The sequence below is a fragment of the Mirounga angustirostris genome, unplaced genomic scaffold, assembly GCF_029215605.1.
Source record: "Mirounga angustirostris isolate CCGP_5_RB_7025 unplaced genomic scaffold, mMirAng1.0.hap1 SCAF_17, whole genome shotgun sequence".
NCBI lineage: Eukaryota > Metazoa > Chordata > Mammalia > Carnivora > Phocidae > Mirounga > Mirounga angustirostris.
Window position 1 is genome coordinate 56,286,820 of NW_026991725.1, and position 23,514 is coordinate 56,310,333.

General features: G+C 58.1%; 1 protein-coding gene across 1 annotated transcript; it reads right to left on the reverse strand.

Annotated features, from left to right (window-relative positions):
• Window positions 1-3,191: 3,191 nt before the first annotated feature.
• On the reverse strand, window positions 3,192-22,542 carry DRG2 (developmentally regulated GTP binding protein 2). The gene is made up of 13 exons (XM_045889730.3): window positions 22,354-22,542; window positions 18,309-18,469; window positions 13,984-14,073; window positions 13,303-13,363; window positions 11,651-11,741; window positions 10,957-11,029; window positions 10,773-10,863; window positions 9,794-9,891; window positions 9,316-9,392; window positions 7,665-7,753; window positions 6,802-6,860; window positions 3,729-3,782; window positions 3,192-3,403 (listed from the first exon to the last, which is right to left on the reverse strand). Exons 1-13 carry the CDS (start codon window positions 22,415-22,417, stop codon window positions 3,317-3,319), a joined length of 1,095 nt encoding a protein of 364 aa, XP_045745686.1. The 5' UTR covers window positions 22,418-22,542; the 3' UTR covers window positions 3,192-3,316.
• Window positions 22,543-23,514: the final 972 nt, after the last annotated feature.

Here is a 23,514-nt window from a genome sequence, read left to right on the forward strand (position 1 = left end):
TGTCCAGGGGCTCATAATTTTTTCAGTGGACGAGGCGCACAGACAAAAGGCCGGATGAGGGTGCTGTGAGCCTCTGAGTCAAGGAGAGAGGCCTCAGGAGAAACCAACCCTGCCATTTTGATCACAGACTTCCAGCCTCCAGAACGACAGCATGCACGGGGGGCTGTCAGGGATCAAGAAACCAATTTCTATTGTCTAGGACCGCCAGTCTGTGATATTTCATTATGGCGGCACGAGCAAACTAATACAGATTAGTTGGCAAATCAGTGGGACCGACCCAGGAGAGAGAGAGAGAAATTGAGACAAACAGAGGGAGGCTGAGTCATCCATGCAGTGTGAAGGTGTGAGGTGTGGATGAGCTGGAGCGTTTGGAGAAGATGAGGAGTTTCCCAGCTGGGGTTCAAGGGGAGCAGAGGCGGTTAGAAGAGCTGCCGAGGGAGCACCTGAGGCAGGCCTTGCTGTGGGGGGACCCTCCGCAACAGATGGTACAAACCCCCCAGCCCCGCTCCTGGGGCCAGGCCAGAGGGGATCTTGAGGGCAGATGAGCTTTAGCGGGAGGGATTCTTGCAAAGGAGGTTTCTGAAATGAGGAAGCATGGAATCTAAGCTGAACAGGAGGGACACGGACAGAAACACACAGATGTGGATGAATATTCATGCCCTGGGCTCCTTTGCGCCCCCCCCCCCCCCCCAGTCATATCAAGCTGCAGGCTGGGCCCTCTGGGAATGCAGCCCTGTGGTCTGTGGACGGGCCTGAGTGAGGGCGTGGGTATCATTGACCTTCACGATCTTCTGAGCAGGAAGGGGCTTCGGATCAGCCTGGCCGGAGCCTCCCCGCACAGAAGAAGGCCCAGGGAGGGTGAGCGGTGGGAACAGGGTGGCCGTCTAGGGCGGGGCCCAACGCTTGGCACTCACCCTGGTGGGGGGGGGGCAGGGACCTCAGGGGCTCTTGAGGGGCTTCTTCAGCCCTAAGGACACCCCTCTGCAAGCTGTCAGTTCACACCGACCTGGGTGTGCACGGTATGTGGTTCCTTCGGCTCTCACGCGGGTCCAGACAGCATAACCATGCCAGCCACCCATCCAGAGAGCCAAACATTCAACACAGAGAAGCAGATTGCCCGGACCTATGGACGCACAGACCTGGCCCAGGAAACAGCCCGTCCGTGGTGGAGAACACGGTGGCCCAGTGGCTGGAGACCCTTGGCAATGCCTGCCCGAAGCCCATACTGCCTGAGGACCTCTGGCCTCATCTCCCACCCTTTCCCAGCCGGCCTGGTGCACAGAATAGGCCTGGATCTGATGCTCTGTGAACAAGGGGCCCTTCCCTACCCGCAAGGCAAGAAGTAGCAGTGACCATCACCCAGGTGGAAACCCTTACGTGGGACCTCGTGGCCGGGCCTGGTGGCCGTGGGGAGAAGGGCTGAGGTAAGCCACGGAGCACTTACCTGTCTTGGCATCCGACCTTCACTGAGAGGGGAACTGTGTGGGCATCACGCCCATTTTATGGATGAAGAAACCGAGGCCCAGGGAGCGCCTCACTGTGAGTTAGGGGCAAGGCCCACTGCCCTCTCCCTTCTTCCCCTCCCTGCAACCCGGGGAGAGGTACTTGTAGCAGACCCCAAGGGCCCAGGGCCGGGCTCTTCTTACCTGGGTCCCGTGGCCTGCTCCCTGCCTGCATGCCGCCTAATGGGGGTCCTGTGGCTGGCCCCAGGAGCATGGCCAGCCCAGCAGAGCAGCTCAGTGTTGCGGGGAAAGGAGGCCCAGCCCACCACGCCGACCGCCTGGGGCCCCATGTATATTTAATGATGTCTATTATTCCTGTTTTGTCTCAGGAAAGGAGCCCGAGCAGCTGACAGAGGAGCCAGGAACAGCCTGGAAAGCGGGGCAGGGGGCCTGCTCCACAGCCCAGCTGGACCTGAAGACCCCCGGGGAAGCCCTCACCGCCTCCTGCCAGCCCAGTGCCTGGGAGCCCCACAAAACCTGTTATGATTCACTCTCAAAAGGCCCACCTCCTCCGGGAAGCCTCCCTGTGGCTCAGAAGCCCCAGCTGGGGTTCAAATCCCAGCTCTGCACTTACAAGCTGTAGAAGCCCAGGGCAAGTTGCTGCCCCTGGAGAACAGGCTGCTAGGATGGCCCCACACCAACCCTGGCATGCAGGGGCTCATTGACCACCTGCTGCCACTCCTTGGCACCATACCAAGGCCCGTCCAGCCCTGCCTGCTGAGCTGACAGATGATAGACCTGGCTACCTTGCTCTCACAGGGGAGCCTCCCTGCCACCCCGAAAGCCACAAGGGCCTTCTGAGAATTCTGCCCACCTTGGCAGCCAGGCCTGGCCTCAGGAGGTGCCGCATCTGGGGCCCACGGTCCCTAGCCAACCCTCCAGGGCAGAGAGCACCCTGGAGGTCCCCCACACTCTCCTCTGTACCCCAGACTTGGGCCTGCTCTGCCACAGCCCAGGCTCCAGCCATCCTCAGGTCACCAGGCTCGTGGCTGGCCCTGACCCAGCCTGGCAACAGAGTTCAGCAAACTGACAGAACTGTCCTCAGTCTGAACAGGGATTGTTTCCACTCTTTATTGTAGAAAGGAGAGCCAAGACCAGGGGCTTGGGGGGAAAGTACAGAAACCCAACACCAAAGCCACCACTCCAGGCGTCTGTGCAGGCCCCGGGTCGCGGGGTCAGTGCTAGGCAGGGGTGGCCCTGGGAGTGTAGTATATCAGGACTCCTCGGGCTGAGGAGGGCATGAGCTGGGGCTTAAGGCCACCATGGAGCAGCCCTGGGGCGGGGCAGAGGGCTTGTCCTGGGAGGCCCCCTCCCCGAGTGTCAGGCAGGCTGGGAGGAGCTGAAGGCCCAAGGTGCCCCAACAGAAACTACAGCTCCCAGGGACCCGCCCCAACAGAAACTACAGCTCCCAGGGACCCGGGCAGGCTCGGCTCTGAGCCCCAGCACTGAGCAAGCCGTCTGCATGAGGCCCTGGCTGCAGGGTAGGGGGGGCAACCTGCCCCCTTGGTGCCTGAGCGGGGGCCAGGGGCAGGGCGCAGGCCCAGTGTTCCAAACACAGAACCCCCACCCAAGGGGCCAGTCTCGTGGCAAATGCCACCAGCCCAGCCCAAGTTCCCCAACCATGTCCCTCTGCCCCAATACACTCTTCATCATCTGCCTACTGAAGAAACTTCCAGAAACAGCAGAGACTTGAGAGACCCCTTCCTGGGGTGTATGTATTTGTATGAATTTCCTGTTTGGGCTTTGGTGTGTCCGGCCAGGTCCGACTCCCCGGGGGAGAAAGGGTGGGCAGGCAGGGGGCCCAGCAGGAGGCACTACTTCTTGACAATCTGGATGACGTCCTCGTGCTCCATGGTGTGGGTCAGGCCCACCCGCTGCGGGCTGTACTTGGTGCTGGTGCCCTAGGCAGGGGACAAAGGGGCCACGTCAGCCTCTGTCCTGAGCAGGGCCACGCCTAGTATAGCTATTACAGGAGGAAGGTGCGGGGGGCTGTAGGTACGCTGGGGGGGCTGTAAACGCTAGAGTCTGAAGTGGGGACCCCAGCACTGGCAGATGTCCCCAGGGGCCTGACCATCCCCGGATCCCAAAGTGGGAGAGGCCAGCAGGGGTCAGCACGCACGCCCCTGAACTGGGACACCGCACAGAGCAGCACGAACGCCGTGCCCCCGCCCAACCCGGGGGCGATGCTGGGCAGGACCCCCACCCATCTCCGGCCCAGAGACTCACCCACACCAGCGCGTACTTGAACTGGCTGGCGAGTGACCGGTGGATGCGGTGGCACTGGAGGATGGGAGAGAGGGACAGTGAGAGGAGTCTCTACCCGAGCCCACCGAGCTTGGCCACACACCCAAGCCCCAGGCAGGTGCCAAGAAGCAGCAATTCTGCTGGCAGATGCTCAGAGCCGTGGCCTGTGAACACCACAGGCTCGATCCAGTCTCGTGTTCATGGCTGCAGGCTGTTCTGATGCTCCCACTTCCAGGCTGGCCCAAAGGTTGTGGTGCCCATTAGAAATGTTCTCGAAACCCTGGGCGCTGGGTGGCTCAGTCGGTGAAGCGTCTGCCTTCAGCTCAGGTCATGATCCCGGGGTCCTGGGATTGAGCCCCGCACTGGGCACCCTGCTCCGCGGGGAGCCTGCTTCTCCCTCTGCCTGCCACTCCCCCTGCTTGTGCTCTCTCTCTAATAAGTAAATAAAATCCTTAAAAAAAAAATGTTCTTGAAGGCTTTAGAAGAAGGTCTGGATCTGGCTGTCAGCAGCCTTCCTGCCAGCCTTGCCTGAGTGACACCCCTGACAGATGCTCCTTCGGATGGGTAGGGGTGGTTTTCCGGACACCGCACCTCAGCCTGGAGTCACACCTGGTCACCGTCACAGCTGGCACCTGGAGCCGCCCGCCCAGGACATCATCCAGCCCCACCTCTGGAACCCCAGGGCTTCTAAAGGAAGCTGGAAGGAGGGGGCCTTGCGGGGTGGGCAGCTCTTCCCCCTGAGATCGGGGGGCAGGCGCAGTGGAGGGGGGCTGGAGGGAAGGCCGTGTGGTACTGCCTCTCCCCCCCGGTGCCCGCAAGCCTTGTGGGTCCTGGCCAGAGCCCCGATGCCTCGGCGCCCACTCCTGTGCGGATGCTGAGCCTGAGAGAACATTTCCCACCTGCTCTGGGCCTCCTCTACCTTTCTCTGCACTTGTCTCTAGCAGTGGGGGACAATGGAAGGTCATCCCAGGCCATCTTTCCTACGAGGGGAGAGAGCATACTGTTTGATGATGGGGACACTCCTGCTCCTCCGTGCCCACCGCGCCTCTCACTGCTGACAGCCCTGCGAGGCCCTCGCTGCTTTGGGGGCTTATGGCCCACGACCCTTTTGGAGGCAAGGCCTTCCTCAGCTCTTACTGAATGCATACCAGGGCCGAGGCTGGGTGCATTACAGAGGCCCTGGGGCTGGGGCTGTTATGCCCAGAAGAGGAAACTGAGGCACAGGGAGGCTGACACAGTATGGGGGAACCAGGCTATGACCCTGCGTCTGCCTGGCTCCAGTGTCTACGTGGTTCCTCTACTTTGGGCCCCTGCTGTCGGCATCCAGGCAGGCCTTCTCGTATACCCTGTGGCACCTGGGACAGTTGGGTGTCCCAGGAGGGAGGCACCCATGCGGAGAGCGAGCAGGGAGGAGGTGACCACTGAAGAGCAAGGCTCTCGCGGACAGAGTCCAGGCTCTGGAACCGGGCCCCCCAAACCCCTCCCCACCCCACTGGGCACTTCTCACCCTTAGGTCTAGCCCCTCCTGCCTCTGGCCCTCCGGGCAGCTGATGGCAAACAGCGAGCATTCCCCACATTCGCTCCTGCCTCTGGGCCTTTGCACCTGCTATTCCCCCTGCCTAGAAAACCATTCTCCTGCTATCTCCCGCTTTTCTTCCTGGAGTGGCTGAAGTCCTACATCCTCTTGGGCAAGCTGCCAGGACATGAGCGGGTAGAGGAAAGTACCCACAGGGGGAGTAGGGGAACCCCACAGAGGACTAGCACATGGGGCCCCCCATACCAACAGCTGCTCAGTCCCCAGGACACACCTCTGCCACAGGTTTTGAAACAGGCTTGCAGGGACAGGGACTCCCCCACAGAGCTTCTTATGAGTCATCTAAGGGATGTGGCTTCTGCCAGCCATGCTGGCCTTCAAGGCCGAACCCCGCCTGTTTGTATTGGGGCCTCTAGCTGGCAGGGGCCTCAGGCTGGGCTTGCTGAATGAATGAATGCGGGAGCACAGCCTGTAGGCCAGCCCACCACCCGTCCACCGGACAGATCCTGAAAAGAAATGAGCTAGATGGAAAACAAAACCCGCCAAAACCAAAGCCTTAAGTTGTCTGTGTGACCTGGTACACTGTCCCAGGCTCTTGGGCTGTCACCTGCTCCTGCAGGGCCCATGTGCCTTCGTAAAAAGTGGTGCAGGGTCACATTCTGGGACAGGTGACCTTTGGGCCTGCAACAAAACTCCAGATATGGAACCCACACTCCTCTCCCTGAGCCCACAGGCTCAGCCCAGCGCCCCTCTGCCTCAGGACCTTTGCATACCTCGCTCCCCTGCCTGGGAGGGCTTCCACCACCCCTAACTCATCCCAGTCAGGTCCTCCTTGGTCTACAGGCCCAATCAGGTCCCCTCCCCTGAGACCATGTGGCCTCTCTGTGTAGACCCAGGGTCACTCCCCATTGCCTTACTTTGTTGCACTCCCCCTTAGGGGTGACCTCTTAGCTCTGCCATTGGGTGTTTGGCATCTGTTGACCCTGAAGGACCCCATTCTGGCCGGAACTGGGGCTGCGTTGTTTACTCAGTGCTTTACCCACGTGCTCAGTAAATGTGTGTTGAGTGCAAAAAGCATTCAGAGCCATCCGGGGCTGGGGGGGCGGGGCAGGATGTGGGAGCAGGGAGGGCCGCGGGGGGCTGACTGGGGGACAGGAAGCCAGGAGGGGCCAAGGGCATGGAGGCAGCTACTCTGAGCCACAGGCCGGCACTGGGGAAACACAACTTGGAGTTAACAATACAGAGATGCCCCAGGGCAGCAGTGTGTGATAGGAGGGAGACACCACCACTGGGGTGGGCGGCACACCCCTGCCTCCGGGGGAGGCTTGGGGGCTCGCTATGCGGCTGGGAATGGTGGCTGGGAGGCGACCCCAGGTCTAACTCCGGAGCCTGCCCACAGCCACTCTGCTACCACAGCAGGTGACCCACATCAGCGAAAGGCTGGCAGAGCCTCCGGCCAAACCCCGCAGCGGGCACGGAGAGCTCCCTGACCCACTGTCTGGACACATCTTGGCAACTCACCACATGCTCCACGGAGGCCCCTTTCCGGAGGATGATGGCATCTGTGAAGTCTGGCCTCTCTGCAAAGGTAGAGATCGGAGGTGGGGGGACAGGGAGGCAACCAGTTATGGCCCCAAGCTGCCCTGTGGTTGCCTTCCACCAGGGGACAGAGGCCCTTCCAGCCCCCAGCCTTGGCTTAGCCTTCCCCTCACCACTTGGCACACCCTCCCTACAGATCCTTGTGTGGTGTTCTCCAACCTTGACCTTAACACAGGAAGTCAACAGAAATCCACGTCCAGGACTCAGGCGGCCTGCAACCCCACCAGCCACGAGAGCCCTAACTAAGTGCAGCCACGCGGAGCCTCTGGACAGCACTGTCAAGACGTGACAGCTGCTGGTGACCAGTCCGGGGCAGCTGCAGCTTCTCCCTTGCCGACAAGGTCAATGCCACGCAAACTGCCAGAACCCAGCCGCACGGTCACAGGGTGTGAGACGTTGCCCCAAGGGGTGGATGGGGGGGGCATGGTGAAGGCTCCTCTATATTCACGTGCCTCAAGTGCTGACCCAGGCGGCGTGGGAGGGGGGTGATCACTGTAGCCCGTGGGGAACCACGGGCCGGCCTCTAGCCTGCTGCCCCCCCCACCCCGGGGGGCGTCCCCAAGACCAGGCCAACGGCCCCAGAGAGCGGCATTCTGTAAAGGCTCAGCCGAGGGCTCTAGCAGCCTGGGGCCGAGGGCAGTGCCAGTTCTGAGATGGCAGAAGAGCTGCAGTCTGTACGGGACACGCTGAGCCGGGGGCACTGGGCCCTCTGGGTGCCACAGGCAGAGCCTGGCAGCCCCACAGGAACGGTGACTCGGCCCAGGGCCACCCGCCACCGAACTCACGTCCTCTCTTCTTGGTGTAGATGCAGGTCAAGGCCAGGTACTCCCAAAGCATCTCAAGCAAGTAGTCCAGGTTCAGCTTCATGCCACAGCTGCCAGGGAGGAAGGCGGCCAGTCAGAGCAGCCCCCGCGGGCTCGGAGGCCAGGGCACCGGGGCCAGGGCGGCCCAGCGGGCACCCGTGGGAGACTAAGCCCGCAGATCCGACAGTAGCTTGACACTTCAGCTGCCCGCGCCTCTGGTCACAGCCACGGTCATGCCCAGGAGAGCTCGGCTGTCTCTCCTGGGGGTCTCTGCGGTGCTCTGGGGGGGCTTCCCTCCTGCCAGGTGCTGGAGGACAGTGACGGGCACAGGGCAGCCCAGTGGGGCTGTCAGTGATGGCACGGCCCCCGGCTTCATCGTTTGCGGAGGCGTGACCTTGAGCGGGTACCCTGACCTCCGCTGACACGCTGTGAGCACAGCAGGTGAAGGTGTGTGTGGAGGTGACCTCAGGCCCGGAGGACCAGCCTGTCCTCGCGCAGCCCCTGAAAGGAGCCTGGCGCGCAGCTGCAGGAGAGGAACTGAGCTGTCCTTCAGGAAGGACGCCCGCTCTCTGCTGCTCTTGGCAGTAGCCGGCAAGGCCCGGGAGACGGTCCAGGACCCTTACCCATCATCTGCACCAGTCACCCCACCTGGTCCCTCAGCATCCGGCTCCCGTAAGCCTTGTCTGAGCTGTGCTGCCAGCAGAGTGGAGCCCGAGGCTGCTCTAAAGGAGGAATTTGCAGGGATGGTGATCAGAGAACAAACAGCCCTCAGCCACAGTGCCGGCGGCACCCCCAGGACCCATCGGTCCAAGCAGGGCCGGGGGGCGGGGCCAGGATGGCCCCACCCACCCGACGACTTGGGTTCCCCTTACTGCCCACGCTGCCCGCCATGGGCGCGGAGGACGCCGAGGATGCCGTGGATGCCGGGGATGCCGTGGACGCCGTGGAAGCCGCATCTTCCAGAGGACCAGGAGCAGCTGGCTCACACTCTTGGGCTTTCTGAGGCCTGCCCTTAACTACTAGGCTCCGAAGCCTCTTAGTGATTATTAATACATCTACATCGGTGGTACTATTTCCCTTCTGTTTCCTTCCTTCCTTCCTATTTCCCTTCTGTTTCCTTCCTTCCTTCCTTCCTTCCTTACTATTTCCCTTCTGTTTCCTTCCTTCCTTCCTTACTATTTCCCTTCTGTTTCCTTCCTTCCTTCCTTCTTTACTATTTGCCTTCTGTTTCCTTCCTTCCTTCCTTCCTTCCTTCCTTCCTTCCTTCCTTCCTTCCTTCCTTCCTTCCTTCATGAGAGACAGAGAGACAGAGGCAGAGGGAGAAGCAGGCTCCCCGCGAAGCAGGGAGCCCGATGCGGGACTCGATCCCAGGACCCCGGGATCATGACCTGGGCCGAAGGCAGACGCTTAACGACTGAGCCACCCAAGCGCCCCTCCCTTCTGTTTTCTTAAGCAGAGCCCACCGCACATCACCCACTCTGCCCAGGCCGATCCAGGGTAGGACCAGGTCAAAGCCGTTACTGAGATGGTCTCCTCTGCCCCGGGCGCACATGGGGGGCTTGCATGGCCCAAGGTGCCCAGGAGCCCTGATGAGCTCACATACCCGAAGGATTCAGGGCAGCCGAGAGCTCACCTGATGACCACACTGTTGGGCTTCCGGGCCAGGCGGTCCACTTCCTCCATTGAGATCTGGTCGATTTTGTTATAAACCTGGGATTGAGACCGGGGAGGTAGGTGTTGGGGAAGGAATGGAACAAAGTAGTGCAGGAAATGGGTCCCCAAGTGCCTCGGCTCGGCCCACAGTTCCTCCCTCTGCGGGCCTCGGCGCAATGCCAATGCCCATGTCCTCCCTTCCTTACCGCCTCAAGGATGGGGAAAGGCTGCAGGGGCCTGAGGCCGCTGTCCACGCCCAGAAGGGAAGGCAGGACTAGAGCCCCGGTGTCAAGCTAGACAGGTGTGCAAGCCTCACGCAGCCCCCAGGGGACAGGGGAGGCGAGGGTGGAGGCAGCCCCAGGCTCTTCCTGCTCCTCTGGGAAGGCTGCCTCGCATCCAGGTCGGCCCCTGGCGAGCTTCCCTCCCGCACGCGCACCCTGGGGGCTGGTGCCACTTACATACAAGCAGGGCATGTACACCCGGTTGCCCACAATCACATCAATGAACTCGTCCGGGGAGCAGTCTTCTCGGAAGAGCACCTCCGCGTTGAAGATCTCTGAGGGGCTCGGATTAAGGGTCACTTGTGCACCTGCAGCTCCTCGTGTCCCCGCAGCGGAGGGGCCGGAACGGCCAGCCAAGAAACACACACAGTGCTGCAAGGGACCTCAGAGGGCATCTGCCTCGGAGGTTGTACAAGATGGTAAAGCTTGGGGAGTGCCCTCTTTTTTTTTTTTTCAAAAGGAACCAGAACATGTAAAGTTTCAATCAGTGGCTTCGATCTTCACAGTTAGGCAAGAAGAAAAATGTACTTGCCAGAATCCTCAGTGGAACCCCAGGCTTCAGTGCCAAGAGCACTGTCTGCAGGCACCACTCTAACCCACCTTCCCCGGTGCAAAGCTCTCCTCTGGAGACCACCCTGCCTCTGCTTGCATACCTGTGGTGACAGGGGCCTCACGACCTCGCAGACAGCCTGTCCCATGGTGAGTTCTCCATATGCTGAGCTCCTCTACCTCTGGGGCTCTGCCCCGTCCTCCAGGGTCCTCCAGAGACTCACCTAGGCCCCCAACGTTACTTTAGCAATGAACAGTCAGGCCCCTGGTTCTCCCTGAGGCTTCCCCAGGCCAGGAACTCTGTCCTTGGGGGCTGTTTCCCTCACCATCTCACCTTCCTTCCAGATGTGACTGGCTACCAGTGCCTAGAACCTGGCAGGGAGTCAGGAAGGCCCTGCTGAGTACACGGCTGTGGCCCAGGCAGCCTGCAGCCTGGTGAGCACAGAGGCGAAGGGGACAGGAAGTGCCCCATGTCACCGGGCTGCAGCCTTCCTGGTGGCTGCTCGGATGGATCCGGGGTGGCTTGGGGTGTGGTCTGTTAGCATCCTGGGCCACAAGGCCTTCTGTCTCACGTTGCCCCTCCCTTGCTGCTTTTTGGAAAGGATACTGTACTCATGCAGGATCAGCTGCACCAGCTTTTCTGAGCACTGGGTCAGCGTGACTGTTGAGTTGAAGGAGATGCCACCACCTTTCTTGGGCTGGAGAAGAGAGGGAGGGAGAGCTGCTCACCAAGGGGCAGCGGCAATCATCCCAAACCTGCCCAGGCCTGGCCTACAGGTGAGGGGCCTCACCTTGAAGTAGATGTTGGGCTTGTGCTTGTTCAGGCGGATACCCACTGATTCCAGTTCCTTCTCCAGCAGAGACCTGGGTAGAGCCCCCATGAGCCTCCACAAGTGCCCAGAGGCAGGCCGGATGGCTTCCATGGTCCACAGGAAGCCCTTGCCCACCCGGAGGGAGACCAGTGCCCTCCTACCCACCACTAGGAACCCAGAATGTTCCTTCCCAACAACCCAAAGCTGCAGAGGGGGAGCCTCTGGACCTTCTGGAGCCACAGAGGGAGGCCCGGTGTGCCCCTCAGCCAGCAGGTCAGGGCACGAATAAAGCTGCTGCTTGGGGCTGGGCTCCCGGTGGGTTCTGGGCAGCAACTGAGGCACCTCAGCCTCGGCAGGCAGGAGCCAGAGCCAGGACAGCCTGTGCCAGCTGGGGGCCGGTGGCAGAGGCTTCCGCCGGCACAGCGCAGTCCTCAGCCTCCAGACGCCTCCATGCCAGATGCGAGCCTCTCCGAGAGGATGCTCCAGGCTGACCGCACGGGTTTAGCCTGCGGACAGGCCTGCCACTGCTGCCAGGGGGAGGGGCCCAAGCAGCCCCTGGGCCACCCATCGCGAGTTCAGGGACACAGCAGAGGTAGCCACAGCATCCCACGAGCCCGCCCAGGGGCCTCCCCAGATGTATCAGTTTGCCCCCCCAGCACACCACCCCGCGGACCTCTGCACTTCTCCCTTGGTGGCGTCCAGCATCATGATGACGACATCAGCCGTGCGCGCCACAGCAATCACCTGCCGGCCACGGCCTTTCCCTGGACGGGGGGAAGAGATGGGGTCACACGGTGACAGAGGCACGCCCCCCCGCCCACAGGGCCCCAGACTCCTGTCCTTAACAGCTCCGCCGTGGTCTCTGCCACGTGGCAGCCCTGGGCTGGGCTCTCCCCGGCGCTGTTCTTTAATCCACGTGGTGTTTTACTCATGGAGACGCGCAGAGAGAGGCAATCTGACATCGCCACCCTAGGAGAAGTAACGTTCTCCCCCTGCCCCTACCGTGCGGCAGGTCTCGTGAACATTTCCTCACCTAATCCTCAAAACGATTCTGTGCAGGCAGCAGCACCCATTGTACAGATGAGAAAACCGAGACCTTGCTTAGAGACACTCACTCACTTGCCTAAGATCACAAAGCTAGCGTGGCCTGAGGATTTCAACACACGTGCCCTTTCTGGAAACGGGCGCGACAACCCACCCCCCCTCCACAGGGCTGCAGAAAGGATCACACGAGACGCCACAGGAAGAGGTGCTCTAGGAACTGCCACATAAAGATCAGACCCTGTGGTTATGAGACCACCAGAGAAGCCAGGCATCTTGCCAAGGTCACAGCACTAGGATCTAGGTAGTATAGATTTCAGCCATGACCGGCCTCCCTCTTCTGAGAAAGAGGGACTTGGGCCTGGTGATCTTCACGGGCCAGCTACCTCCCGACACTCCCCGCACACTCCCCTCACCGTGGCCAGACCACCCACAGGCCCCACGATGCTAGCGGGGACAGCAGGTTCCTGGGGGACCATCACCACTCCCCCTGCCCCAGTCCAAGTAGGCAGGACTCTGCCCCGATGACGGTGGGGTATGGGAGGGCACAGGGCAGAGACAGCAACTGGACCCGCAGGGAGGAGGCCCTGCTGCCCAGCCATGCCGGGGTTACAGAGCCAGAGAGGCAGGTGCCGACCCCAGCTCTGCCCCTTGGTGGGTCAATAGTCATTCAGGGCAGACCCTTTACCTATCATCCCTGACGTTCCTCCCAGCTATGAAAAGGAAATGGTGACACTCGCTAAGTCACAGGGCCAGCTGAGGACTGAGACAGTGGCCAGCACACAGCCCAGCGCTTGCCAGAGAACCATCAGCTGGTTCCCATCTCTGCGAGGCTGCGGGGCACCCCCTGCGGGCCGCCCCCAGAAGCCACGGGCATGTTCCCATCTCAGAACACAAAACCAAAACAACCAAGGATGGGGCTCCAGGATGAGAAGCACAGCTGATAGGTGTCCGCTCCCTGCAGGGTTTCCTGCAGGGTTTCCTGCAGGGCCGCGCTGGAGCCCATGGAGTAGAAGAACGAATTCAAACCTGTCAGGCGAGCTATGCGACCTTGGGCAAGTCACCTCACCTCGAGGGGCCTCGGTTTCCTGGGCTTTCAGATGGGGCCAGCCAGGACAGTACGAGGCCGGAGGAGTGTGAGAGGCTGCGAGCCTCCCCATACCCGTCCAAGCCCGGAGCCACGTCCGATTTTAACAGTGAGGCCAGTACCCAACACCCTCTGGAAGGGTGGGCCGGGGTGCTGAGAGCCACCCTGTCTCCCACCCTCCTGTCCCCACCTCCTACCTTGTGCTGCACCCTCGATGATCCCAGGAAGGTCCAGGAGCTGGATATTGGCCCCTTTATACTAGAATGGGGAAGAGAAGGTCAGGGGAGGAGTCCCTGCAGGAAGGGCCTGCCTGAGCCCAGGAGCCCTACAACAGCCTGCACTGCAGGGGCTGTGGGAAACCCTGGGGTCAGCCTCCGGGGCCAGGCCCAAGCCTTGTCTTCTCACCGCTCCAGCCCGGCAAAGACCCTCTCCCGCAAGCTGAGGAGCCGTGGGGAGGGGCTCTCGAGGTGTTACGATCCCACCACAGTGGGTCTTCAGTGATGGTAAGAGCACTCCACAAAACGTCCCGGCAGCATGGAGGCTCCAGGCCCCGGGACCCCAGCTGCCCCAGGCTCTGAAGCTTCATGGGAGCCAGAGGGATCCGGCCAGCCAGCAACAAGTGACCCAAGCTGGGGCGGTGTGGGACAGTGGAGCACAGTGGGGCGCCAGCGAGAGCTGCCATGGGCCGGCCCGACTCTTGGAACCAGTCAGGCATCTCTGGGGTCTCAGCAGCCAGAATCCTGAAGTGCCAGGGCTTTGGGGCAAAGCAGCTCAGTTCAGAGCCGTCTCCCTCCGCATGGACACCACATCCCTCCACACCACCGCAAACCTGAGCACACACCCCTCCCCCTTCTGGAATCCAGCACACCCCAACTTACTTCGATGACCCCAGGGATACATGTCAGGGTGGTGAATTCATAGGACGCAGCTTCGCTGGCTGTGGAGGTCATTAGACTCAAGAAGGTGGACTAGGAGAAAAAGGAGGTCATTGCAGTGAGGAGTCTAGTCCCAGCCTCCTGGGAGGCTTCCCACGGGCCAGGAGCCTGCCGGATGCAGGCAACACAGAGACTCCTCAGCCTCAGCGTGGGGATAGAAGACAGCCGGAAATGTCACCTCTGGCCCTGCCGAGAGCGGGTGGGGTACCAGAGGGCCAGTCCCTTCCTTGGAGGCCTCAAGGCCTGTCTCAGGTGGACACAGGGAACTGGTTTCTAAATCGGGGCCCCCGCCCTAGCTCCACCAAACCCACCAGCCCCTCCTGGGCCCCAGAGAACTTCAAGCGGGCAACAGCCCATGGCACTCAAAGTGGCTGCTCACCCAGGGCGGGGTGAGATGTGCAAGGGGACAGACATGGTCTGAGACAGAGCCAGCTGGCAGGAGAAGGCAGTGCCAGGCAGGAAGGGGTGAGCTGGGAAGGATCTAGATGGGAACGCTCATGCCACGGTACATTGTGGGACCAGACCCGTGGCTTGGCTGGGAGTCAGAGAGACCGGGCTCCCCCGGGGCAAGAAACTTCTTCCTCCAGAGCGTCCAAGTCCTTCGTATGCACGCTAGCCATCTGCTCACTCCCCACTGTGGGGGGCTGCATGGGGTGAAAGGAGATGAGAAGGCACATGGCAGGCCAAGACCAGAGTGTGGCGAGACCACAGCGATGGATGCAGTGGCCCAGAGGGCCAGCAAAGCAGTGGGCAGAGCCAGAGGGGGAAGAAACCCAGCCCTGGCCTCCTGTCCCCCGCAGCCTAGTCAGCGGGGCACCAGGAACAAACAGCCTGAGATGCAGTTGTGACCAGGCCACCTGGCCCTGCTTCTCCGGCAACCAGGAAGGCTGGGGGCACCTCTCACTCCAACCTTCACACCTTCAAAGAAACACTGGCCTCAAATCCAGAAACTCTCCGCCCGGGGGACCTCTCAGAAACCTGAGGAGAGAGAAAAACCTGGTGGGGCAGACAGGTATGGGCAGGTGGGGTGGCCCTGAGAGCCCTGGCTGCCGAGACCCTGAGTGCCCATTGCTGCAGGCCAACAGGAGGAAACGCCAACCCTGTCTGGCCTCTGCAGGGGGAGGCCTGGCCCTCCCATGGCTGGAGAGCCCAGATCCCCAGCAGGGCGGTGGGATCTGGCCACAGGGCCAGACCCTCAAGGGCACAACCCTTGGTAAACAAAGCACTTCTCCGAGCCTGGGCTTGGAAAAGAAGCCCTTGGCGGGTTGGAAGTAAAATCCAGAACAGGTGAAAACCGATGATGTCCATAACAATGCCCCAAGAATGAAAGCCTAAAAATAGTTACCGGTCACCCTGCGGGACAGCTCTGACCCCAACATCTTGCTGGTCATTGAAGGGCAGCACACATGCACTCGTCCTGCCTTTCCAGGAACTTTTTCAGGCTAACCAAAGAGCTGACACCGATGAGAGAAAGCGCTACTCCCCAGACAAACATCAGCTAATTAGTGAGGCAGGAGGAGGAGAACTGGAAAACTGACATCGTACCGCAGCTAACAAAACTCCCAGGCAAGGACAATTCACTGGCGTCAAGGTTACTAAGGGGATGCTGACGGCCTGACTTCCACAAGCCATGGTAGCAGCACCTTGCAGTGGACTTTCCAGTTGTCTGGGCTTGGGGGGGGAGGCTAACACAACCATGCAGAAGGGAGACAGGGTATCTCTCCCCCTAAGCCATTCTGGAAATGCAACCAGTGGTCAGGGGTTTTTGGCATGGTACAAAATGAGGTCCACCCCAGCTCCTATGTGGAACCTGGTCACAAGTCCTGGGTTCCTACCTGACTCTAGGCTCATAGGAATACAACGAACAGACGAACAAGCTAAAAACACCACGAGGAGGATAGCTCCAGCAGATAGCTCCAGACTGTGGACTTTCTGTTGGACCACCGTCTGGTCTCTTTAAAATTAGGATCTTGACAAAAGGGACCATTCTAGATTAGAGCAGGTGGAGAGAACACATACAGGGTCCCAGACAGCCTAGACCAGCCACAAAGGTCATTTGGGGGTGAGTGTTGAAATTAGAATGTGGTCCAGGCGTTAGATCATTCCTAAATTACTGTTCATTTTGTTTGGTGTGACAGTTTGTGGCTAAGTAGGAATATATCCTTATTCTTTAGAGATACAAGCTTAAATATTTGGGGGTGAAAGGTCATGTAGCATGAGGTCTGTAATTTATTCTCAAATGGGTCAGTCAAAACAAAAACAAGGGGCGCCTGGGTGGCTCAGTCAGTTAAGCGTCTGCCTTCGGCTCAGGTCATGATCCCAGAGTCCTGGGATCGAGCCCCACATCGGGCTCCTGGCTCAGCGAGGAGCCTGCTTCTCCCTCTCCCTCTGCCTCTCTCCCTGCTCACTCTCTCTCTCTGTATCTCTGTGTCTCAAATGAATAAATAAAATCTTTAAAAAAAATAAAACAAAACAAAAAACAAAAACAAAACCCCCTACACCCGCACAGACATAAATCTGAAGAGATGGAGCAATTTGGCAAAATCGATGGATTCAGAGAGCGGGTACACTGTACTTGTTCTTTTACCTCTTCTGTGTTTGGAAATTCTAGCATACAGAACTGGGGAAAAATGAGAAAGGGCCAAAGAGACAGAGAGGGATCTGGAAACCCTGCCAGGATTGAAGACCATGAGGGGGTTCAGCCGGCGGAGGGCACACGTGGGGACGGTCCCAGGGGACCGAGGGGCTCCTGCAGCGCGGGCGTCAGCTCCTTCTGAGCAGGAGGCCCCTGCGCTGCTCCATGTCCAGCTTTTGTCAAGTTGAGGGGTCATAAGCACCCCGTCACTACAGGGATCTGAGCACTGGCCAGGAAGCTGCGTGTCAAACGGGCAATCAGGTCTGACGCCGAGTGCTGCGAGGTGTCGGCTGGATGAACTGTTAGCGGCCCGGAGGAGGAAGAGCCACGGACGGCAGTGGCTCGTTTCCAGCAACTTTCCCCTCCTCATCCTACCTGGCTTGGATGGTAACTAAAAGGATGTTGTGTGTCCTGAGCCCACACGGATGGAGGGCAAGGGGACAGTGCATCCAGATGGGTATCGATAATAACGTCCAACTGGGGTACGAGTGCTCCCAAAAAGTAAGAAGCACCTACAAGCCACCAGGAAGGAAGGCTTCCGCGGACTTTGACGCCGAGGCTGGGGTCTTCCTCTAACCTCTCCGCGGCCCAGCTCGCTGCCCGGTGCTGACACAGCATCCCGCGAGCAGATGCTCGGAGACATTCCTAACTATCCCCACGTGGAGTCAGCTAGAGCTTCTCCGGAGGGTAAATGGCAGTGCTGCTGGGCATTTTTAAAACCCACAACCTCGAGCCCCTGGGCTGACTTGGAGGAATGCGTCCTCCAGAGACAGCAGCTCCAGGACGGGCGATCGGCACGGGAGGGAAAGAGCAGACTGCTGATCACACTATGACCACAGTGGGGCTTCTAGGCAGGCATTACAAGGTGATGGAACTCTAATGTATGAATGGAACAGACAACATTGGAGAAGTAAACATGCCAGTGGCCAGTGTAGCTATAAGCCCACCTTCACTGTGTGTGTGTAGATAGGGAGCAGACCGATCCCCACCTCCTGTGATACACACACCCCTTATCCAGGCAGAGGGGAAAAGAAAAGCAGGGGCGCCTGGGTGGCTCAGTCGGTTAAGCGGCTGCCTTCGGCTCAGGTCATGATCCTGGAGTCCCGGGATCAAGTCCCACATCGGGCTCCCTGCTCGGCGGGGGGTCTGCTTCTCCCTCTGCCCTCTTCCCTCTCGTGCTCTCTGTCTCTCATTCTCTCTCTCTCAAATAAATAAATAAAAGCTTTTAAAAATAAATAAATAAATAAAAAATAAAAGCTGCTCCACCAGCACGTGTCCAGGCCACCTGGTCATTGCTCCCTCAGCCTGTATCTGAGCAGCCTCTTCACTGGACAGAACTATCTCGTTCTCTGCTGTACGACCAGCGCCCGGCCCAGAGCCTGGCACAGGGTACGCACTGAGTAAACGTTCGTACGTGATGGATGGGTCCGAGACTGAGTGGCCACACTTCTCCCCCACACAGACAACGATGGTCGCCATGGCAGGATGATAAAGGGGTGGGACCCAATCCTGGGGGAGGCTGGGTCTCCTCGGGAGCCTGGAGCTAATTCAGAAAAGTAGCAAGAGGCGGCACTAGACAGTCGTGTTTGGGACAGCTGCTTCCTCCCCAAGGCCCATGCTGACCATCACTGACCTTACCCACAGAGGGAAATCCAATCAGTGCCACGCGGGCGTCACCCGACTTCATGACATCGAAACCCTCTCCTTTGGATGAGGCCGATTTGGACGGTTCCAGAAGCTGGGCCCGATACTTGGCAAGTTTTGCTTTCAGCAGGCCCAGGTGATACTCGGTGGCTACAGGACGTAAAGCAAGACGGGAGGTAAGTATCCAGGGTTTCCAAGCCCCGTGGGTCAGGTGCGCCCCCACATACAACCAAATGCTGGTTGGAAACAGCAGAACCAGATCGGGGAAGAAAACACCCCCCTGCTTAAAAGGCCCCCTTAGCCTCTCACTTCATTTAGGATAGAAGCTAGACTCCTTATTGAGACCATGCGATCCCAGGTCAGTGGTTCTCAATGGGGGCAGCACCATTCCCTGGGGGATTCTGGGGGATGTTTTCTGTTGTCTGTGTGATGGCAAAGTCCCCATTGGCATTTATCAAGCAGGGACCAGGGAAGCCCACAGCCCTACAAAGTGTGAGTCAGTCAGGAACAGCCATCAGTCGTCCTACGTTCCATATGACTTTTCACAGCCCTAAGACATCTGCAGAGGGAAAACCTGGGCTAGGATCATTGGAGCCTAGAGCCTCATTCTGTTTCACGTAGAAACACAGGACACTTTTTTTTTTTTTACAATGTCAATAAACACTGAAATTTCCAGGAATGCAACTTCCGTGCAGGTTAAGGAAAGACTCTAGCATGTGTTGTTGGAAACTTTACCTAGAGGTGCTCACCATCTTGGGATCCCATGCTGTCACCAGTGATGCCTCTTGTAGGGTGCCTGAGTCACCAACACATCACACTGTGCATGGGGCTGCCACATACCCAGTGATGCCACCCAGAGGTGCAACCATCTCACGCCTTCATTGTAACATCACTGCATCCTGGCCGTACCCCAACATTTAAATATTGAAATAAACACTATTTTAATTATACTTTTTTTTTGTCCTCCTTTGTATTATGATTAGGGCATGACATTGATTTTTCTTATATTCTGTGTGTATAAAAGTTACACTATCAAAAGGGAGCTGCATTTCATGACAGTAAAGGGAGGTGTTACAAAATCTTCACCACAAGAGCGGGCAGGGGCTAGGTAACCTGGCCCCTCGCTACTTCTCCAACATCTCCTTCTGCTCTCTCTTTTATGTACTACATTCCAGCCACAGTGGCTTTCTTGTTTCTTCAGGACAAGCTGTCACCATTCGTGCCCCAGGACCTTTGCATTTGCTATTCCTTCCATTGCAACCTTATCTTCCCAGGGCTGGCTCCTTCTCAACATTTGAGGCTCAGCTCAAATGGCATCTCTTCAAAGAGACCTCCCTTACCCAGCCAGAGGGGACTGTGGGCAATGTCATGCCGAGGGAAGAACCAGAGCTGGAATTCCACCCTGCCATTCCTGGCCGTGTAACTTTGGAAAAATTACATAATCTTCTTGTGTATCAGTTTCTTAATCTGCAAAGCAGGGATGTTAACAGGAGAAACCACTCCACTGGATTTTTGTAAGGCTTACAGAAAGCACTAAGAACAAGGACTAGCACACGGTAAGCACCCAATAACTGTTGGTTATTATTATGATCTACGGCAACCCCCACCCTTCCTCTTGGCTTCATGATCCTGTTTATTGTCTTCATGGCTTTGATCACTACTTGAAACTATCTTGTTTCTTTACTTCCCTCACTCAAATGGGGCAGGATCCCGGCTTCTGGTGGCACAGGGCAAGTACTCAGGAAATGTCTACAAGGGAAGGAGTGAATTGATGGCCGTGACAAGTGGTCAAGAATGGGTTCAGCAAGTGTCAGGTTCATCTGATCCTTCCTGTCATCCCAGCTCATAAGATTCTGAGCACCCCTGAAGGGAAGGACTAGGTCTTAATCCTTACATCATCTTTACATCCCCTCTTCTACCACTGCCAAAGCCTCCCTGCTATTCTCCTCGATCCTTGTAGATGATACTCCACAGGGCAGCCAGTGGGAACTTTTAAAACAGAAATCAGAGGATGCCTGGGTGGCTCAGTTAAGCAGCTGCCTTCAGCTCAGGTCATGATCCCAGAATCTGGATTCAAGCCCCATGTCGGGCTCCCAGCTCGGTGGGGAGTCTGCTTCTCCCTCTGCCTGCCACTCCCCCTGCTTGTGCTCTAATAAATAAAACAGAAATCAGACTATGTCTCTCCCCTGCTTAACACCCTCCACTAGCTCCCACTGCCTGAGAACACAGCTGCCACCTTCCCATGACCTACAAGGCCCTACATGATTGGCCCTTTCCTTTGCCATCACTGCACTCCAGCCCCAGACCTTCAGATCCCTGAACAAGCCAAGTCTGTTCCTGCCTCAGCGACGTTCCTTCCTCTGCCAGGAACAGTCTTGCCCCAGATCTCTGCATGGCTAGTTCCTTCTCATTCTGGTCTCAGCTCAGATGTCCCCACCTCATGGAGGTCTTCTCTGATCATTCTACCTTGGTTGTCCCAACTCCCACCCCCCACACTCTTGTTAGATCAACCTCGTTTGTCTTCACAGCATTTATGGCTGGCTGAAACGATCTTGTTTATTTGGTTATTCGTTTAAAGACTATCCACTGGAAGGTCAGCTCCGTAAGGGCAAGGATGTGCCTGCTGTGTTCATGCCTAGAAGATAGTAAGGGCTTGGGGAAGATTCACATAATGAATGAATGAATGAATGAATGAGGTCCCCCAACTTCTCAGCCTCTAGAACTAAACAAGAGCCAGGGAAGGACAGACACTGAGACTAGCTACCTAGGATTCCCCGCTTCCTACCTCTGCAACCCCACAGCAGGACTGCTTAGGCACCGGGCCTCACCCACCCAGGCCAATTGCATCCCCCATTACTCCAGACCCTCCTTCTGATCTAGATTGTTCTAGATCTAGAACTGCCCCATGAACACACCATGCTCACCCCAACTGCCATGCTTTTCCCTCAGCAGCGCCCCTCACCGGGAGTACCCTCCCCTTAACCAGTTCAAGTCTCACCTCCTCCTGGAAGCCTTCTTGGGTGTCATAATTTTTCTCTCCCCACTGCTCTTCTCCTGTGAGCTCCTCCAGCCCTTACAATCTTAACTCCAGATTTGATCCTTTATTATGTGCTATCTATGTTGGGGGGGTTACTTTATTTTATTTTATTTTTTAAGATTTTATTTATTTATTTGACATAGAGAGACACAGCGAGAGAGGGAACACAAGCAGGGAGAGCGGAGAGGGAGAAGCAGGCTTCCCGCCAAGCAGGGAGACCGACGCGGGGCTCGATCCCATGAGCCAAGGCAGACGCTTAACAACTGAGCCACCCAGGCGCCCGGGGCGCGGGGGTACTTTAAATACAGAATGCTTACCATGTGCCTAGTACTTTGCACACACTATCTAGTTTAATTTAGCTGTGAGCTAAGACCCAGGCGCCCGGGGCGCGGGGGTACTTTAAATACAGAATGCTTACCATGTGCCTAGTACTTTGCACACACTATCTAGTTTAATTTAGCTGTGAGCTAAGATGAGACGGGGATTATGATCCCCATTTGCAGATGAGGGCACTGAGGCTCAAAGAGGCGAAGTGACTTTCCAAGCTTTCACAGCATGTACGGGTGGCGCTGGAGTTCAAACCCAGGTCCGCCAGGCTCGAGTCTTGATGGCCTCCGTTCCCGAGATGCTGGGTGAGGCTATACCCGTGAAAGGTCTCCTCCTGGGCTTTCCAGGACAAAAGGGGACCCGGGTTTGAAGCCCGACCATGCCTCTCTCTGGGTCAGACGCTGGCTGCGCGCTGCGATTTCTCTATCGGGCACCTGGTCTGGCACCGAGCCGATCTCACAGCGACCGTCTGCAATCAGACCAGAGCGCTGGGACCAGGATCCCGCCTGGTCCTGCCTGCCTCCAGCGCGCTGCGAAACCTGGTCACGTCTCTGGCACTTCTCTGCTGCCTTCGAGCCCGTTCCGCTCTATCGCTGGAGTTGTTCCCCCATTTTACAGACAGGAAAACTGAGGCGGGCAGAAAGGAAGGCCCCGCCAGGCCGGCCCTCACCCTTGTTCTTCTGCGTCCGAGCGATCTCTTTCTCGATCTCGGAGATCTTCTCCAGGATCCCCATGGTGGCGGCTGAACCCGGGGCACCGACAGACACCGCAGCAGCACCGGGAATTCCGCCCTCTCAGCGGCGGCAGAACTGCGTGCGCCCGGAAGCCCACGGAGAACAGCGTCCTCGTGCACCCGGCGCTCCGGGATTCAGAGTCCGGACGGACGACGTCGAGCGGAGTGCCAGACACTATTGGTTCCGCCCGCTGGGCCGACGGGGCTGGGAGGCCGCTATGGGCCGGGGCGGGGCCAGGATGGGCGAGGGCGGGGCGGGGCCAGGATGGGCGGGGCCGGGGCGGGGCCATGCTGTACCTGCCCAGGGCTGAGCTGGGCCTGAGCTGAGCTTGGGAGACCCAGAGGGAATCTTGGGCGATGAACCCTGAACTTCGGGTTCCAAGCGCAGCTGACTCTGCTGGTGTCAAGAAGAGCTGAGTTGGGGGCGCCTGGGTGGCTCAGTCGTTGGGCGTCTGCCTTCGGCTCGGGTCATGGTCCCAGGGTCCTGGGATCGAGCCCCGCGTCGGGCTCCCTGCTCGGCGGGAAGCCTGCTTCTCCCTCTCCCACTCCCCCTGCTTGTGTTCCCTCTCTTGCTGTGTCTCTCTCTGTCAAATGAATAGATAGAATCTTAAAAAAAAAAAAAAAGAAGAGCTGAGTTGAAAACCTGGTGGCTCTTATTTTGTGCAGAGGTTGAAAGTGGATGCCCATTACCACGTTGACGAAGTGTTCCAGCTTAGCCTTACCACCTGCCATCAGATGCCTCCTGATATGATGCATTATAAAGTAGACAGCATCTCCTACTGGAATTCTTGCCCCCAAATACTGTATCTGTGTTTAGACACGAGGAAACATCAGACAAATCTAGAAAGTGGTACATTTTATAAGTGGCCTGGGCTCTTCACAATTGCCAAGGATGGGAAGGTGCGTTGGGAGGTGAGACAGTGGGACTGTTCTAGATAAAAAGATATTAAATATAATGTGTGGACTTTGCCCAGAATCTGGTTAACATTTGAAAAGCAGCTATAAAAAGACGTTCTTAAGACAACTGAGGAAAATTTGACTTTGGATAGGGTATTAGATATTACAGCATCATTGCTAGTTTTCTTGGGTGTGATTATG

Excerpts from the sequence above, each read along its gene's own strand:
- DRG2 (XM_045889730.3), bottom strand. The coding sequence starts at position 22,417 with ATGGGGATCCTGGAGAAGATCTCCGAGATCGAGAAAGAGATCGCTCGG. Across the intron at positions 14,074-18,308 it reads GATTTCCCTCTGTGGGTAAG|TCCACCTTCTTGAGTCTAAT; the intron begins GTCAGTGATGGT and ends TTTTTCTCCTAG. Across the intron at positions 9,393-9,793 it reads TGTACATGCCCTGCTTGTAT|GTTTATAACAAAATCGACCA; the intron begins GTAAGTGGCACC and ends TCTCAATCCCAG.